This window comes from Papio anubis, chromosome 6 (assembly GCF_008728515.1).
Source record: "Papio anubis isolate 15944 chromosome 6, Panubis1.0, whole genome shotgun sequence".
In the NCBI taxonomy this organism is placed as follows: domain Eukaryota; kingdom Metazoa; phylum Chordata; class Mammalia; order Primates; family Cercopithecidae; genus Papio; species Papio anubis.
The window spans coordinates 55,413,255-55,432,380 of NC_044981.1; the positions used below are offsets into that span (position 1 = coordinate 55,413,255).

The window sequence follows — 19,126 nt, forward strand, 5'->3', positions numbered from 1 at the left end:
AATATGTACAACTATTAGTATCCATAAAAGTTAAAAACAAGGTTGAATCTGATGGGTCACACCTATAATCCCAGCACTTTGGGAGGCCAGGGTGAGAGGATCACTTGAGCCCAGGAGTTCAAGGCTGCAGAGAGCTATGAGTGCACCACTGCACTCCTGCCTGGGCATCAGAGCGAGATCCCATCTCTTAAAAAAAAAAAAAATCAATAAATAAAATTTAAAATAAATTTATATAAATTAAATAAATAAATGAAAGTGGCACATAAGCCAATGGGTGTCATGAATTCACCATCTTACTTTCTTTTCATCCCTCTTATCACCACCTAAAACCATTATCAATCATAACTACATTTGTTTTGATTAGCTCATAAAACTTTTCAAAAATATTATCTCATTTAATCCCTGCAACAATCTTATGAAATGTGCTTTGCTATCATTCTCATTCTACGTAAGGGAAAACTATGGCTAAAAGAGATAAGTGACTGTTCCAGTTTAAATCCATTTCTTAAACTCCAAATTCTGCATTCTTTCCCACAGGAGCCTGAAAAATATCCTTCCTAATCGCTCCACACGCATTTCAAATCATGTGATATTTAAGAGATCTCGAAGATATAATAAAATAGCACCAAATCACCAAAAGCAGATGCCAAAACTAACACCCTTGAAAGGTGAGATTCCTCAGACTAGTGGATCCCTTTCTCAGCCACCTAAACAAGGTCACATTAAAGGCCTAGTTATCTTTACTAATACCATCTTCAATCACACACAAACACATAACCTTCTGAACAACTCTTGACTGAGCTTCTATTTGGAACCTAAGCCAGATATGGTTTTTGTTTTTTGGTTTGTTTGTTTGTTTTCTGTTGCCCAGGCTAAAGTGTAGTGGAGCGATCTTGGCTCACTGCAAGCTCCGCCTCCTGGGTTCACCCCATTCTCCTGCCTCAGCCTCCCTAGTACCTGGTACTTCAGGTGCCCGCCACCACACCCGGCTAACTTTTTTGTATTTTTAGTAGAGACGGGGTTTCACCATGTTAGCCAGGATGGTCTCTATCTCCTGACGTCGTGATCTGCCTGCCTCAGCCTCCCAAAGTGCTGGGATTACAGGCGTGAGCCACCGCGCCCGGCCTGCCAGAGATGTTTTAAGATGCTCACAGGGCCCTGAGCCACTGTTTTACAGATCCCATCACGTGAGACATATACTCAGACACATTCAATACATTTTCCATTAAATGCTTGAAAGGGCTTTTATTATTCGAAAAATATATTTTGTTAAAAGATATTTTTGTGTAATTTTAAATTTCACTTATACACAATCATACAAATGTTGAATTGCAACTAGGCAGTTGAAATTATGACTAGTATTTAATTAAAGATTTTTTTAAAGTTAAGTTCCAAGCTTCTTATTTTGGAATCAATAATATATATTTAGGTCCCAGTGATCTCAAAAAGCGTTTGAAGAGCTCATGGACCCTAAGGACAGACCAGAGTGTCTAATGGACACACCATCGGGCCAGGAGCAAGGCTACAGACTATTGGTTTCAATGGCAGAGGGCTGTCCGGGGCTACCCCTGGCTTCATCCCTAGAGCTGCTGGAATCTTAGTACAGGTGAACTTACCCACCACACCACTTCTGCCTACCACACTTGTATACTACCCCAAATTCAAGCCCCATGGGCAACTCTTTTCTCAAAAACTATCATCCTTTTGCTACTGTGTAGCTGCTCCACTGCTGCCCTCCTAGTAAACTCTTTTCTAGGTGCCCTTTGAAACCTTCATTTAATTGTCAGGAAGCTCTAATTCCTCACAAAAGTGCCATCTCCAGTGCCTGTCTTACCTTAATCATTCCACGTGTATTTGTTAAGTGCCTGCTCTCTATACCTCTGCATCTCTCCAGCAGAGGCTTCTGCTTCTCCTGCATGTCTCATGGAAATCTCAGAAGGAACCATCATCTGACGCCACTCTCTTCCTTTCCCTGAATTGTCACTGTCTGGTCTCCGGCCACACCCCCTCATTTGCTGAGGACTTTGGAACCTGACTCATTGCTTCTTCTCCACTTTGAGTGTAGTCATCTGGGAAGATTTCCACATTCATGTGGATGGGCCAGCCAACACCTCAGCCACAAAAGTTCCTAGCTTCCTGAGCTCAAATAATCTTTATCTTCTCTCCTCTTCTCCCAGCATGCCATGGCCCCATTCTGGACGATGACATCACCTGGTACTGAACCAACTCTGAGACCTCTCATTGTAATCCAACAATGTGACCTACAATTTCTGGCTCTCCAGCTCTCTCACAACTCTTCAAGCTAATCCAGACCTCTAATGTTCTGTTCCCAGTCAGACCCATGATTACCATTAAGATTTCCTGTTCTTCCTCATCAAGTCTCATGATGCATCATTTCAAGCATTCTCTCGACATCAATATCCCAGCCGCCTCCTCTAGAGCTATCAATTCCACCCTCTATCTTGGATCAGTTGAAACATTCACCTTAACTCCCAATTCTAAATGGCTGAAACGTGCTTTGAAAACACTACTCAATGAAGCAGCTTAATCCCTCCACAAATGTCAACTATCTAACATCAGCTGGGTTCTCAGCACTGTTTTTCTTTAACAACTTCTAGCTATCCCCAAATGTATCCACTTCTACTCTTACTCTCACCTGCATTCTGTCCAGGCCCAGGAAAGGCCCCCTTTCTTCTCCCTAAAATATCTCAAATGTCTCCCATCTTATGAAAGACCTTTCGGAATCCTATATCCTCCCTAGCTTACTGCCTTAATTCCTCGTCTCTTCTTAGGCCAACTCCTTTAAAGGGTAATTTATAAAGGCTCTTTCCACGTCTTTAGCTCCTAGTCATTTTTTCCCCATTCATCTTTAAATTGACTTGTATTGTATCAAAGTAAAACGTGCCTGTAAGTTAAAAGCAAATAATGCTAAAAAACATTTGGCCTAAAAGGCTCTTACCTAGATACACGGCTCTGACCAAATGTCACCTTATCAAAGAATGTTCCCTGACTGTGCAATGTAAACCCATCATCCCACCCCAACACTATCTTCCCCTTTACCTGAAGCATTTTTCTTCATACCATTTACCACCTCTTAGCATAATGTAAATTTAGTTATTTGGCTGGGCGCAGTGGCTCACGTCTTTAATCCCAGCACCTTGTGGGAGCCGAGGTGGGCAGATCACTTGAGGTCACGAGTTCAAGACAAGCCTGACCAACATGGTGAGACCCCGTCTCTACTAAAAAATACAAAAAATTAGTTGAGCATGGTGGCAGGCACCTGTAATCCCAGCTACTTGGGAGGCTGAGGCAGGAGAATCACTTGAACCCAGGAGGCAGAGCTTGCAGTGAGCAAAGACTGCGCCGCTGCACTCTAGCCTGAGTGATAGAGTGAGGCTCCATCTCAAAATAAATAAATAAATAAATTTAGTTATTTGTTTTTATTTTTATGGGATCCGTGGCACAGAGCAAACACTTAAAAAATATACGTGGAATTAATAAAAATCTATTCTAACAGGATATCAAATTAGAACTTTTTAAGTTAGTTTCAACTGATATCCCATAGGCTGGGAACAACGCAATAAATGCCACTATCTCCCAATCCTAAAGGAAAGTGTTGGAACAGTACAACTCCAAGTATGCCCATGGACAAATGCTAGTCTGATAACTGTTTTTATTGGTTTGCTATAAGATAAATACAGAAATTGGAAGTATTTAGAGACTTTTAGAATAATTTGACATTGCTTTGGAACTACAACTGGTCAATAGACTTGTCTTCTTGAACAGACTATTTCAGGTGCTGTTGAACTCACATAATACGTCACCAGTGTGATGTGAACTGAAGACCAGTCATGCAATAAAGGGCCAGGTACAGACCTGTAATGAATTGGAAGTTAAAAAAAAAAATCTTTCCCACAAATGTACGAAATGCCCTGTGCTAAACCATCTGTGATGACCATGTTAAGTCAGTGTGACACAGATTAGAGCAACATGAGCCCATCACCACTCTAAGAGAGGTAGACAAAGCCAGAAACCAAGAGGAGAGATCGCTTTGGAGAAAGCTATTGATGCCTTGAGCATTTCCTCCTAGAAGAGAGGTTGGTGTGCATATCCTATGCCTTAAATCAAGGGAGAGGGCTTGAAGGGCAAAACGTGTCTCCCCTGGAGTTTAAGGACCATGTGACTAGAATATGACTCTCACCAAAAGACTCTAAAGGTGAAGACTGTCGCCAGAATAAAAGATCTGCTTGGCATTGAGCTGCCCCTCCATGGCACATGATTTTGGGAGGTCTGTCATGGACCCAAGGACAGAGGGAGCTAGTTTAAGCTCCTATTCAAAGGGTTCCTATCCAAGAGGACTTTGTGAATGGAAGGAGGGACCAAATAGAGGGGGTGAACCATCAGAAGTTCAGAAGACCAAGGCAGGAATACACAAGCAAAGAAAAGACTCTTCCCAGACGAAAGTAACTACAACACATTTAGAGGACACCAACTGCCAGGTCATAACTATAAGGGCTGTGCAAAACTAGGCCCTCGTCCCCTAATCCCCTTTCTCCTTGGCCAATCCTAGAGCAGTCAGAAGCAACAACAGGAGGGTATAGGAGAAAATGAGGAGAGAAGAGAGGAAAAAACCAACCATGTCCTTTGCCACTGCAGCCTGAATCTCTGTCAAGCTGAGAGAAGGGAAAAAATATTAACGTTGAATATGAAGTTGTAATAATTCATGAGGCCAGACTGGAGTTACATTATTATTAGATGGAGCTAAAATCTTTAATGCTTGACAGTGACCCAAGGACTTTCTATTATCTAAGAATCACCAGTAAAGCTGTGGCACCTGCCTTGAGTTTTTCCTTAGGAGTAGAGAGTGAGTTAAATGGTAATTGGTGAGGAAGAATACATTTAATTTCTCTTTGCACTAGAATTAATAAATAGATTATACACAAAAATTGTGGTCCCCTGGCTCTTCTTCCCACCTTCTCAGACACAACCACTTTCAACTTTCTACATATCTTACCGCATTTATCTTAATAGTTCCAAGTAACATGCATATAGTGGTATGTCTAGGTTTATTAATTATAGTCATCATCTATTCAGTCCCTATTGAGATAGATAAAGATTATACCTTTCTTACAGAATATTTGCATAAATCCATATTCAGTGATATTATGGTTAATTGCATCTTAATATTATTCACTCTTGAATTAAGTAGTGTACCATGGTTAAATTTTCTTGCTTACTCAAATCTATAAATAGATTAATCCACACAATAACACTATAAAGTTATGACCCCCATTCTAAAGTGGAGGAACCTGAGCCACAGAGAAACTAAATAACTCACTTGCCTAAAGGCACTGAGCTGGTAAGTGCTGAAACCAAAATTTAAACTCACATTAGGCTGTATAGTTCCAGAATGCACACTCTTAGACCCTCCATGATAGTGCTTACATTTGCTAACAGGTTTAAGTCGTAGCTCAAGCAAAATTAAACTGGGTCTAGCCCATTACTAAAGTAGGTGCTATTGTAGCATATGGTAAAGACATTTTTAAAATTTCTATTCCCACAATGAATAGATAACTTTCAAAAGAGTATCCAGAAAGGTACTTTGGATATGTAACATACAACCCAACTTGTTAATTCATCACAATAACAGAACGTATGATTTTCCTTTTATCCAATCTTTACTCCGACTTCTCACCTTACAATTTTCTCTTAGCAAAAGTTAAGCAATAACTCTTCAGAAAAATAAAATAGTCTAGAGATTCATTATTAAAAATGTATCGAAATCTTATAATTCCCTGGGGCTAAGGTTTAGAACACAAAGCACAGTCTCTTTCCTCTAAAATGACATAATTCTTATAATTACTAAAGTCAGAATAAGAGATAGAACTACAATGAAGAAATTACTTTGGAGGAACCATTTTAGTATGTTTCTAAGAAAGCAGTATATTAGGCCAGGCACAGTGGTTCATGGCTGTAATCCCAGGACTTTGGGAAGCCAAGGCGGGCAGATTGCTTGAGGTCAGGAGTTAGAGACCAGCCTGGCTAACATGGTAAAACCCTGTCTCTACTAAAAGTACAAAAATTAGCCAGGCATGGTGACACACACCTGTAATCCCAGCTACTTGGGAGCCTGAGGCAGGAGGTGGAGGTTGCAGTGAGCCAAGATCGCACCACTGCACTCTAGCCTGGATGACAGAGTAAGACTCTGTCTCAAAAAAAAAAAAAAAAAAAAAAAAAAAAAGAAGAAGAAGAAGAAGAAAAGAAAGCAGTACTTTTCGGTTTTTCAACTTATCTGGTTCCATAATTAGTGAAAGATATTTTTAAATATCGATTAATGAAACACTTAGTATAGTCCCTAATAACATAAAATACTGTCTTTCTCAAAGTTATATATACCTAAAGAAACAAGGCCGGGCACGGTGGCTCACGTCCGTAATCCCAGCACTTTGGGAGGCCAATGGGGGCAGATCATGAGGTCAGGATTTCAAGACCAACCTGACCAACATAGTGAAACCGCATCTCTACTAAAAATACAAAAATTAGCCAGGTGTGGTGGCACGCACCTGTAGTCCCAGCTACTCGGGAGGCTGAGGCAAGAGAATCACTTGAACCCGGGAGACAGAGGTTGCAGTGAGCCAAGACCATGCCATTACACTCCAGCCTGGGTGACAGAGTGAGACTCCATCTCAAAAAAAAAGCAACAACAACAACAAAGAAATAAAAGAACAAGTGAAAATCAGAATATAAAGCAAGTAACTGATAAAAGAATCAGACAATGCCTGACATCCAATTGACTGATCTTCCCACCCCATTTCCCATCTTTAAACTCAAAAGTTTATTTTTATGTTTTTGAAAAATCCAAGTTTTAAAGAGCAAGCCATAGGCCACAGAATTCTAAAATTCTCCAACCGTATTCAGCCTTTTACTCCTAAAAACAAGAAATAGTACAACTCAAAAGATCAACAATCTAAAAATTTAATCCAAGTGGTTTCTCTTTACTGGTAAAAAAAAATCATAATTTCTGTAATTTGCCATTAGTGGAAGAATTCAAGCCTAACTCATTCACATTTTATTAAATGGGTGTCTAATATTTAGCTTCACAGAGACCAAAAAAAGCACCAAATAAAGGGAGGGGGTGGCACGTGCACAAGAAACTTGGCTAACGATTTTTCAGACGCTTCTTGGTTAAAACTGCAAGAGCTGAATGAACACAGAAATCCACTTTAAAGTATATATTCAGGTTGAATGTGTAATTTTTGCCCTTCTGAACTCCTGGGACAAAGGTTTATGCTCAATAATGTTTAACCTTCTTGAAATGCAGAAGGAGAAAAGGCTCAAAGCAATATGTCAGAAGTGATTATCATAGTTCAAGGGAAATGGTTATTCTGATAGCCAAGAAAAATGGACTCATTTTCAACATGAATGCTAGCCACTTAAAAATAACTATTATTCTGTGGCTACAAATTATGAACATTAGTAGCATGAAAGCACATGTCCTGTAAGGACCCCATTGCTTCTGAAATATATTCACATCCAGCTATCCAGTTTTGGAGAAAGTAAATGGGGTATTTTTATTGTGTTTGGCAAAGTAGCTAAAAATTACACTCCATTCTCAATTAACAATGCCTATTTCTAATAAGACTAATATATAAATAAAATTCACAGATAATTCTAAAGCATCCTAACTTAGGATAGTTTCAAACTTTCTTAATTAAGCTATGAACAGAGTTAGAAATGTATAAATCACTGGCTTGCCTCCCTATTTAGTAACAGAAAATTAAAAGTATGAGCAACAAAATGAAAGCAAATAATCCACCACTGGAAAGGTATCTCCTGAGCAGAGTCACATAATGGCATGTGATGTCAATATTAAAGATTAACTCAAATCGATTAAGCAACTCAATATCTTGCATTTTAGCCATCATCAAAATTTCATGACCTCTGTGAAAAGATATATGTGTAATCTGCTGGAATAAAGTAACACTAAAATGAAAGAATTCCACTTACTAAGAAAAAATTGTTAGAACAGCTATCGTTTGAATTTCAGCAAGACGAAGTCAAGCAATGTGATAGCATGTTGCTTTGTTGTTGTTGTTGTTATTGTTGTTTGTTTGCTTGTTTGTTTCCGAGATGCAGCCTTCCTCTGTCACCCAGGCTGGAGTGAGGTGGCGCGATCTCGGCTCACTGCAACCTCTGCCTCCCAGGTTCAAGCTGATTCTCCTGCCTCAGCCTCCCAAGTAGCTGGAATTACAGGCACCTGCCACCACACCCAGCTGATTTTTATATTTTTAGTAGAGACGGGGTTTCACCATGTTGGCCAGGCTGGTCTCAAACTCCTGACCTCAGGTGATCCACCCACCTCAGCCTCCCAAAGTGCTGGGATTACAGTTGTGAACCACCGCACCCAGCCCATGTTGTCTTTAAGGTCAGTTTTATTTTGATGATGATTCTAGTCTCAGACCAATAAATCAGCAAAGAACAAAAACAGCAGTCTTGGGGGGAAAAAAATCAGTTGTAGATTTTAAAACAGAAGAATATGCCTATATAATTCCTTGTCTATTTTATATTATTTAAGTTTTAAATAATAAGCACATTTTATACACCACTTACTAATATGGTTTGTCAAATGTTCTAAGTAAAAAGTCAACAAATAAGCAAACAGTTCTTTGTTAACAGAAAAAAAGAAGTAAAAAGAAATCAGAAGATGGCCACAGGAACAATATTTCCACCTTCTGCCTTTCTAAACACAATATCTAAAATCTCAAAATGTTATTACCAAAAATTTAGGCTTGCTCTACGGAAAACAAAAATGTCAACGATGCAAACTTCAAGTAAAGCTTTGTTTCTTTTATCTAACTTCTTAAACCTTTCATTAGGGAAAATTTTATGCTTATACAACAAAGGAAAAGTATAGAGAACTGCCATTTACACACCCAGCTTTAACAATCACTATTTCCTGGTCAGTGCTATTTCAACTATACCCCTATCCACATTTTCTGCCCTACCCCACCAGATGATTTTAAAACCAATCTGAGGGATTTTACTTCATTATTAAATATTTTAGTATGCATCTCTAAAAGATAAGGATTATTTTAAATCAAAATACCATTATCAATCTAAAGTATTTTTATAAGTGTCTTAATATCATTAAATATCCAAGCCTGGGCAACAAAGCAAGACCATGTTTCTTCAAAAAAACTTAAAAATTAACCAGGCATGGTGGCACACATCCGTAGTCCCACCTTCTCAGGAGACTGAGGCAGGAGGATTACCTGAATTCAGGAGGTTGACAATGCAGTGAGTCATGACTTTGCCACCGCACTGGAGCCTGGGTGACAGAGTGAGAACTTGTCTCAAAAAAAAAAAATTCATTGTTCATATTTCCCCCACTTTCTACTTTTTTATATTCAGTTTATTTACCCAAATAAGGCATACATGTTACATTTGGTTGGTAGCTCTTTTAAGTCTCTTTTCATGTATAGACTATCACTCCCACATTTTTTCTTATAATCTGTCAAAGAAACTGGGGGGATTTGTTTTAGAGTTTCCCACACCGCAACTTTGCTAAATCCTAAATGTATCTTCACTGTCTTCACCTTATCATTTAATATATTCCTCTGTCACCTGTATTTTATGTAAATCTATAATTACAACTAGCAATTTGATCTGATTTACGTTCAATTTTTTAGCAAGAATACTTTAAGTATTTTTGTATACTTTCATCAGGAGACGCATATGTATGGTTGTCTCTCGTGTATTAGCAGTCATCGATGTGTCTAGGTTCGTTATTTTATCAGGGCTTGCAAGATGGTGAAATTGTAATTTCATCATTCCTTCTTCCTTCAACAACAATTTGATTACCATGTATAATAATCCTTAAAGCAAAGACAGGAAAATGCTTGCTTCTTTCCCTTTACCACTTTTTAGAAAAAAAAGAGTTAGTTCCCTAGCATTCTCCAAAAGTCACCAATAAGATGGTTTTAAACAATATCATAGATTCACAGATTTTGAATATATGGATGTATTTCAATCTGCCATGATCATTATTCTTATTGATTGAGCAGTAGGAGCCTCTCCCAGTTTAGTCCTGGTCCTGACATGATCCCAGTAGTCTTTGATGCTTCCTTACTTTCTGGTTTGACAAGACGTGCCAAGCTCATTCTATATTTTCTGTTTCAGATCTGGAATCAGCCATTTCTCCAACAAGTTTGTGATTGATGGTTTCCATGGGTGTCCTGCCTGCATCCCTTCCACCTGGCCAATGGACTCACATACAGGCTACTGTGAGTGTTGGATGCTAATGGCTCATAGCCACCCTCTCCTTCAGGGACTCCCCTAGCCTAAAGCTTCCTCACACCCCCAACCCTAGCAGCCCATAACCAATGACTGATGGAGGTGAGGGACAAAAGGCTTGCTTCAAGTTGAGACCAAGTCTCAAGTACAATTCATGTGCCAGAGTTCAATATTCAGAAGTGGAATTGTTGGCTCATATGATAATGCTATTTTTTAATTTTTGAAGACCTACCATACTGTTTTCTATAGCAGTTGAACCATTTTACATTCCTACCAAGAGTGCACAAGGGTGTGTAAACTTAATTTTAACACCATATTAGCTTAGGTATCTGCTTTGGTTTGAATGTTGCATCCCACTCAAAATTCATGTGTTGAAATTTAATCCCCAATGTGACAGTATTAAGAGGAGGGGCTTTTTGGAAGTGATTAAGTCATGGGGGTTCACCGTCATGAATGGGTTAATGCCACTACAGAAAAAAAGGCTTCAAAGAGCTCCCTTGCTCTCTCTTGCTGTCTTTGCCTTCTGCCTTCCACCAGGTGAGGATGCAGAAACAAGGTGTCATCAATGAGGAACGACACCTCACCAAACACCAAACCTGCCTATGCCTTGGTCTTGAACTGTCTAGGTTCCAGAACAGTGAGAAAATAAATTTCTATTATTTATAAATTACCCAGTCTCAGGTATTCTGTTATAGCAACACAGATGGACTAAAACAGTATCTGATCCTCATCAATCTTAGTAATACTGAGCTGCATGTAAGAAAGGTCAATGTAGAGTAGCTAGTGGTATTCCCCAGCATCAGAGTTAATTATCTACTTTACCAATTGATAATTGAATAGGATGTGTGGAGGCTGCAGCATGGGCTTGATAGTATTAGACCAAAGTGGACTTGCCAATACATTGGTACCCTAGGGTGGCCAACACACATAATGCAGGCTGTCAGCAGACTCTCAAAGATGGAAAGCTACTCCCTGGGAATGAGTCACACTGGGATGATGAATAATCCCTCCAGTCAAATGGAGGAATCTACATTATTCTCCCTGGAAGTTCTCACCCAATTCTCTAAGCACTATCAGAGATAGAGACTAAATAAACATAGGATAAACACAGGAGACAATAGACTGCAAGGATGAGAGATGTCTGCTTCTATCAGACCTTATGAATTTAGGCCAATCACTTACTCACTGAGATTTAGTTTTGTCAAACTAGATCAATAATATATGCCATACCCAACACACAGGGTGTCTGTTCACACTAAATGAGATCATGAATATGAGCATTCTTTGAAAGTATGAGGTGCTACTTAACTACAAAGTACTATTCCAAAGCTATAATTTTCCTGAAACATTACTGTCATTTCCAGAACTGAATTCTCCTCTCCCAAAGCACAAACTAAGTTTTGTTCAATTTCCATAGATTGATTTTTTTTTTTGAATCACACTCATCAGTTCACAACTAAAATAATAAAGAGAGAGAGAGAGAGACAATATTGAGAGAAATCAGACCCTTATCACTTACTTGGAGGTGGTTTAGAAGAGTAAAACAAAGGTGACGTTCGGAAAAATTAAGAAGTAGTCTTAGGAAAAAGGGTTCAGAGAGACAGAACTATGAGCCTAGAAAAGAAACAATTTATTGATTTTCAAGTACAATCAACTTGCTGCTAATTAGAACTACTTAATGGTAGGAGATTGTATCACTAAAAGTACTGAAGCAGAGAGGAATCTAGCATTATGAAAACTGTTAAGTCAAATAAGCTCTAAGAGTCCCTCAAGCCTTACTATTCTTTGATTCACAAAGACTGAAAATGACACGGTAGCAGGTGGCTATGCTTCATCCTCTCCACAATAAGAAATGGTCTTAAATTGTAAGCCATGGGATTTAGGGCAAAAATCAAGGAGTTGTTTCAGGCAGAGATGGCTGTTAAATTCCAAACAGAATTCTGAGGTAAGCTATGGCTGTGTCCTTTAAAATAAAGGAAGCTATACCCATCTTACCAGAACAATTTAAGGATTACTCTGGTTAGAGGTGAAATAATAAACTAGACCATCTTTGAAGGGGCTTTCTTTTCAGTCCTTTGATCTATAGTTGTCCATGAAAATTTTCAAAGTATAAGTGACTATCCAAATGTTTTCTTTACGTTTCCTTGGTTTGGAGCTTAAAGAATTTTTTTTTAAGACAACAGGTTGTCATCACATACAAGAAAGACATAAAAAGAATGGCAAGAGGTCTTGCTTCAGTCAAAATACTGACCTCAAAAAAGAATCATGAGTTATAAAGACATGCTTATTTTTCTCTAAGCAGAACACATGAATCCCTTTACCAAGTTAATCTTGGTTTCATGAGTTGTTTATAGAGAATAAACTGTTCATTCAATACAGTCTACCTACCTTGCACATTCCTGTGCACCTGTGCATTAATTATTCCTATACCTTACTATAATTTATTATAGCAAGCCTATAATAAATGAAAAAAAAATTTTTTTTTGAGATGTACTCTTGCTCTGTCACCAGGCTTGAGTGCAGCAGCGCAATCTCAGCTCACTGCAACCTCTGCCTCCCAGGTTCAAGCGATTCTCCTACCTCAGCCTCCCAAGTAGCTGGGACTACAGGCACATGCCACCACACCCAGCTAATTTTTGTATTTTTAGTAGAGACAGGTTTCACCACGTTGGCTGGGATGGTCTCGATCTCTTGACCTCATGATCCGCCTGCCTTGGCCTCCCAATGTGCTGGAATTACAGAAGTGAACCACTGTGCCTGTCCATAAATGAAATCTTTCATAAAATTCTATCAATTATGAACCAAAAAGGGAGGTATAGCAATGTGTAGCAAAGACTCAGTACACTGAATGGGTGTCATTCAAAAAAATTCTTTTCAGATAATTAGCAAAAGAAATTTGACTTTATTAATCAATTCATTCTCTAGAATTCCAAAGGGGAAAAGGAAACAAATGTTTCCTCTAAGAGCTTTGGATTTGCTAGTTAATTAGCCAAAGTAAGGTATAAGTTCTACAGTTATGCCTTCCACAGAAGGGGAAATGTCCCGAGGTTATGCAAATAAAGCTGCCTGGTCCTACATATTTGAAAAGGAAAGGGAAAAGGAAGACCATTTTAATAATCTAAGCAGGAAAGGAACACAGAAACACCCTGCTATATTTTCAGTGAGATCAAGGATATATGCTTAAGTCTTTCCTACACTGCAAAAAGTTCCCAACTACAAAGATGACAAAATCTGGTTAATGTTATTACAAATTAAAGCTATATAATGTTCTAAAATATACTGCAGCCTTACAAAAACCTAAGCTGTAATCAAAAAACCAGAAAATTTCCCCAAGACTGAAAAACAGAAACCCACAAGAGAAGGAAAAGAAGGGTAAGGTCAAGGAAGTGGTGGTTTAGTGGGGGAGAGTTCAGGGAAGGGAAAACCTAATGAGTATGCCTGGAACTTCATTTCCTGCTATTTTCTCTAGTCTCTACCTGAGTGGCCTTTTCTTAGCCTAAAATGAAGATCCTTAAATGAAAGTCAAGAGCTACCTGGACCCATCTCTGCTAAAGGCATTTATATTTCTGAGAGAAGAGTTGGAAGCTATAAGCGATCCTCAGTCCTCTTCCCAAACTCTCATCACTGGCAGACTCCAAGGCTCAGACATCAATTGTCTTCTCTTCTCTATCAAATTCATTTTCTGAATCATCCCATCTAGTCTTATAGATTTAATAACATCTATGTACAAATAATTCCCACATCTTCCATGAAATCCAGAGACAAGAATATCTAATAGATATTTCAAACTTCACATATCCAAATCAGAAATGTTTATTTCCAATCCTCAATCCAAACCTGCTTCTTCCTTTGTGCTTACCATTTCAGAAAAGAGGATCACCCAATCACCTGTGTTAGGCCCATATGTCCTCCAACTCCTCAGTCAAAACTGTCAGGCTCAAAAATACCATTGCTTGATGGTAGTGGGAGCCCAAAAGTAAGAAAACAGATGCTCATAGGCTAAGATTTTGCCAGCAGGGAGAACAAGCTGCAGCTTGGGCTATAACCTGGGAACACTAGCAATTTTTAATTAGACTTTTTCAGCTCAGTGAGAAAGTCTCAGAAATTCTAAGTCACCAGGAAATGCAGGCAATGCTGTTGCAGTGTGCCAAAAACTGGAATCAGTGAAATGTAACAGGAATAGAGTCATTATGTTTGATTATTTCCTAATGCTCTAAAACTGTTATTTCCCCATACCCACCCCCAATCTCAAACACATAAATACTTCTTGGGCCTGAATGTTGTACATTAACAGGTTCATGTGAGCAGGCAGTAGGGCCTTGCTACCTCCTAGGTGCTCTGACACAGAAAGAGGGGGCCAATAAAATGATGGCAAAAACGATGTCTGAGGTTTACCAATGGTTTTCAATACCATTTTTAAGATACGTTCTAATTGATGTAACAGTTTAAAAACACAAAGATTTCATCTATATCTACCATCTACACAGTTAGAAGAATGAGACTCAAAGTAATTAAAATACTTCAGGAAGGCTGACAAGGATAAATGTCTAGCACTAGAATTGTGATCATGGGGAATTCTCCATTCCTTATTCAAAAACTGCTCAAGCCAAGAGTGCCTAGGTTTAAATGTTAACTCCATTATCTGCCAGCTGTACGACCTTGACACGTTTCCTCCCTGGAAAGTGAGCGCCAACCCCAGAGAATTGCTGAGAAGATAAAATGAGAGAAAAATGGAGAATAGTGCAGAGAACAATGCCCGTGTATTGCCAATGAGGTAAACATGCAGTAATGCAAGAGTTCTTGTTATGATGATGACGATGTTTAAAAATCCTGGGTTTCAGAAACAAAACAAAATGTTTTGTAATGTGAAAATACTAAGGAATAAATGGAGATCTGGATCTAATTATCTTTTCTGTTTCAAAGTGATAAAAAAATTCCTAAGCATCCTAGTGACACATCTTAATATACATTATAAATCCAAATACATATGTACTGAGAGGAAATCAGGATAAATTTTTAGTTTATTCACTTTCAGAAACATCTAAAATAAGGAGTAAAATAAAAAAATCTAGATATTATTAAGTTTTTATTAGTGATCCCCATTACAAATTCTTACAGGTATATTTGCGTATAGCTTACAAATTCAGAATAAGTAAATAGGTTAAAACAGCTAAGAATGCTAAACTATTTACATTTCATGTAACACTTCAAGAGGATGGTCTGACTGAAAGTAGCTAAAACTGCACAGTCACGCTTTCTGACTCATCTCCTTTGCAGTTACTTCTGTTTTCAGTCTTTCTCACTCATGGGCATATTTCTTATTTAGATTGCCACTAGAAATGCCTGGAGTGCTTCATATAAAGTCATTCAAGTAATCCTGAATCACCATAACTGATTTATTTTTACTCCGTCTCCAAGCTATAATCAGAGTTGCTTTCATGGCAGCACGTCGTAACACTGATTTTCTCCAAATGTGTAAGTTTAGAAAAGACACAGGCTTTGGATGCATGTTGAATAGGGTGGCTCTAGCAGGCACTACTGGCTGCACCTAACCAAATCCAGAAGAGGACACAAAGCCTCAGTTCAAGTTCATGTATGGCATTAAAAGCAGGGAAATGTCAGCCGAGGCCATAAGGTTCTAGAAGCCTGCATAGGAATCGTGTGAGACAAGGAGCCAACAGCCTTCTCACTACCAACTCTGACAACGTTCAGTCTCTCAGACAACTGACAGGAGATGCAGTAAGATGCCCTGAAGAACTCTCCCAGCTGGATGTGGTGGCTCATGCCTGTAATCCCAGCACTTTGGGAGGCCAAGGTGTTCTCTTGAGCCCAGGAGTTCAAGACCACCCAGGGCCACACAGACAGACTCCATCTCTACAAAAGAAGTTAAAATTAGCCAGGCATGCTGGCACATGCCTGTAGTCCAAGCTACTCAGCAGGCTTAGATGGGAAGGTTGAGCCCAAGAGGTTGAGGCTGCAGTGAGCCATAATTGCGCGACTGCACTCCAGCCTGGGCGACAGAGCAAAACTCTGTCTCAAAAAAAAAAAAAACACGCTCGTTGGTGGAGCTTGCAGTGAGCCGAGATTGTGCCACTGCACTCCAGCTTGGGCAAGAGTGAGACTCCGTTTCAAAAAAACAAAAAAAAAAACCTCTCCTCAAAATGGTTTTTTGCTCAAGCAACTGAGTAGTCTCCACGGCTATTTGCTGCCCTCTCATCTCCCTCTCTTCCAACAGATCCTTCAGGAAAGAGGGTGAGGCCATCCTCAGATTCCCCAACAGCAGTCATCAGCAGATGTCAGCAGAAGGCCATGGGTCAGGCCCAAATTCAGGCCCTAATCACCTCACTGCTAGACTGCTGCAGCTACCAAACTGTCCTGCTCTCCTGACGCACCCTGCACATGTTTAATCTTTCTAAAATCATGCTATGATCACACTACTCACCTATTACAGTGTCTTCAGAAGCACAGAAAAGAAAGCTTAAACCAGTGGTTGTCTGAAATGTATGTTGGCCCCTATCTATGTTTTCCAACTTTATCTTGTATTTCTCTCATATAAATCCCCACATCCGGTCAGTTCTCAGCATTTTTGTTTACTCCACTTCCCAGCCCCAGCATCTGCTGCCCAGCCAATTCCTACCTTTTTTTTTTTTCAGACAGTATCTTGCTCTGTCACTGAGGCTGCAGTATAGCAGCATGATCATGGCTTACTGCAGCCTGGAACTCCGGGCTCAAGCAATTCTCTCACCTCAGCCTCTCAAGTAGCTGGGACTACAGGCGTGCACCACCATGCCTGGCTAATTTGTTTTTAATTTTTTAGTAGAGATAGGGTCTTCCTATGTTGCCCAGGCTGATCTCAAACTCTTGAGCTCAAGTGATCCTCCCACCTCTGCCTCCCAAAGTACTGGGATTACAGGTGTGAGCCACCACATGCGCAGCACTACCCATATTTTAAAGCCCAACTCAATCCCAACTCTTCCACAAAGTAATTATGCCCTAACCAACCTATTTAGGGGTAGAGGTCCCCTTTTGTTCTCTAAATTCTTATAATGTTTACTAATTGTACCACTCATCATCAGCTATCTTTCATATATCATTCACTCACTTAGCCGATAGTATTCACTCAGATGCCAAATGCCAAATGCCAGGAGATATTCTAGACCCCTTGACATGGGCCTCAAAGAATTAATGGTGTAGGGGAGGAGGAAAAAAAGGAAGAAACTACTATTTATTGTTTATTCTACGCAGGTCATCACCATGAAATCTCTTTCCATATGTCAACTCAGTTCATCCTCACCACTCTACAGTAGCTATTGTTATCACTTTATTTTTTATTTTTCCAGAAGTTATTGGGGTACAGGTGGTATTTGGTTACATGAGTAAATTCTTTAGTGGTGATTTGTGAGATTTTGGTGCACCCATCACCCAAGCAGTATACATTGCACCACATTGTTGTCTTTTATCCCTCGCCCCCCTCATACTCTTCCCCCCAAGTCCCCACAGTCCATTGTACCATTCTTATGACTTTGCGTCCTCATAGCTTAGCTCCCACATGTCAGTGAGAACATATGATGTTTGGTTTTCCATTCCTGAGTTACTTCACTTAGAATAACAGTCTCCAATCTTATCCAGGTCACTGCAAATGCTGTTAATTCATTCCTTTTTATGGCTGAGTAGTATCCCATCATATATACACACCACAGTTTCTTTATCCACTCGTTGATTGATGGGCATTTGGGTTGGTCCCACGATTTTGCAATTGTGAATTGTGCTGCTACAAACATGCGTGTACAAGTATCTTTTTTGTATAATGACTTCTTTTCCTCAGGGTAGATACCCAGTAGTGGGATTGCTGGATCAAATGGTAGTCTTACTTTTACTTCTTTAAGAAATCTCGCCGGGCGCGGTGGCTCAAGCCTGTAATCCCAGCACTTTGGGAGGCCGAGACGGGCGGATCACGAGGTCAGGAGATCAAGACCATCCTGGCTAACACGGTGAAACCCCGTTTCTACTAAAAAATACAAAAAACTAGCCGGGCGAGGTGGCGGGCGCCTGTAGTCCCAGCCACTCGGGAGGCTGAGGCAGGAGAATGGCGGGAACCCGGGAGGCGGAGCTTGCAGTGAGCTGAGATCCAGCCACTGCACTCCAGCCTGGGAGACAGAGCAAGACTCCATCTCAAAAAAAAAAAAAAAAAAAAAAAAAGAAATCTCCACACTGTTTTCCATAGTGGCTGATATCAGTTGGCTGTGTCCCTACCCAAATTTCAACTTGAATTGTAGCTTCCAGAATTCCTGTGTGTTGTGGGAGGGACCCAGCAAGAGGTAATTGAATCATGGGGGTCGGTCTTTCCCATGCTATTCTCATGATAGTGAATAAGTCTCATGAGATCTGATAGGTTTATCAGGGGTTTCTGCTTTTGCTTCCTCCTCATTTTCTCTTGCCACCACCATTTAAGAAGCGCCTTTCACCTCTCACCACGATTCTGAGGCCTCCCCAGCCATGGGGAACTGTAAGTCAAATTAAATCTCTTTTTCTTCCCAGTCTCAGGTATGTCTTCATCAGCAGCATGAAAACAGACTAATACAGTGACTGTACTAGTTTACATTCCCACCAGCAGTGTAAAAGTGTTCCCTGATCACTGCATCCACACCAACATCTACTGTTTTTTGACATTTTGATTATGGCCATTCTTGCAGGAGTAAGGTAGTATCACCTTGTGGTTTTGATTTGCATTTCCCTGATCATTAGTGATGTTGAACATTTTTTCATATGTTTGTTGGCCATTTGTGTATCATCTTCTTTTGAGAATTGTCAATTATTCATGTCCTCAGCCCAC

The 19,126-nt window shown here is 39.7% G+C and overlaps 1 protein-coding gene across 17 annotated transcripts in view; it reads right to left on the reverse strand.

Moving 5' to 3' along the window:
* DST (dystonin) overlaps positions 1 to 19,126 on the reverse strand; it is a 488,658-nt gene that overhangs the window by 410,552 nt on the left and 58,980 nt on the right. Inside the window, exon 1 of one of the 17 annotated variants that reach the window (XM_021936755.2) lies at positions 1,835 to 2,035. The exons of the other annotated variants lie outside the window; for them this stretch is intronic. Coding sequence (XP_021792447.2) covers positions 1,835 to 1,918 — 84 coding nt within the window. The 5' untranslated portion in view covers positions 1,919 to 2,035. Of the gene's footprint in view, positions 1 to 1,834; positions 2,036 to 19,126 lie in introns of those variants that run through there. 17 annotated transcript variants of the gene reach the window in all.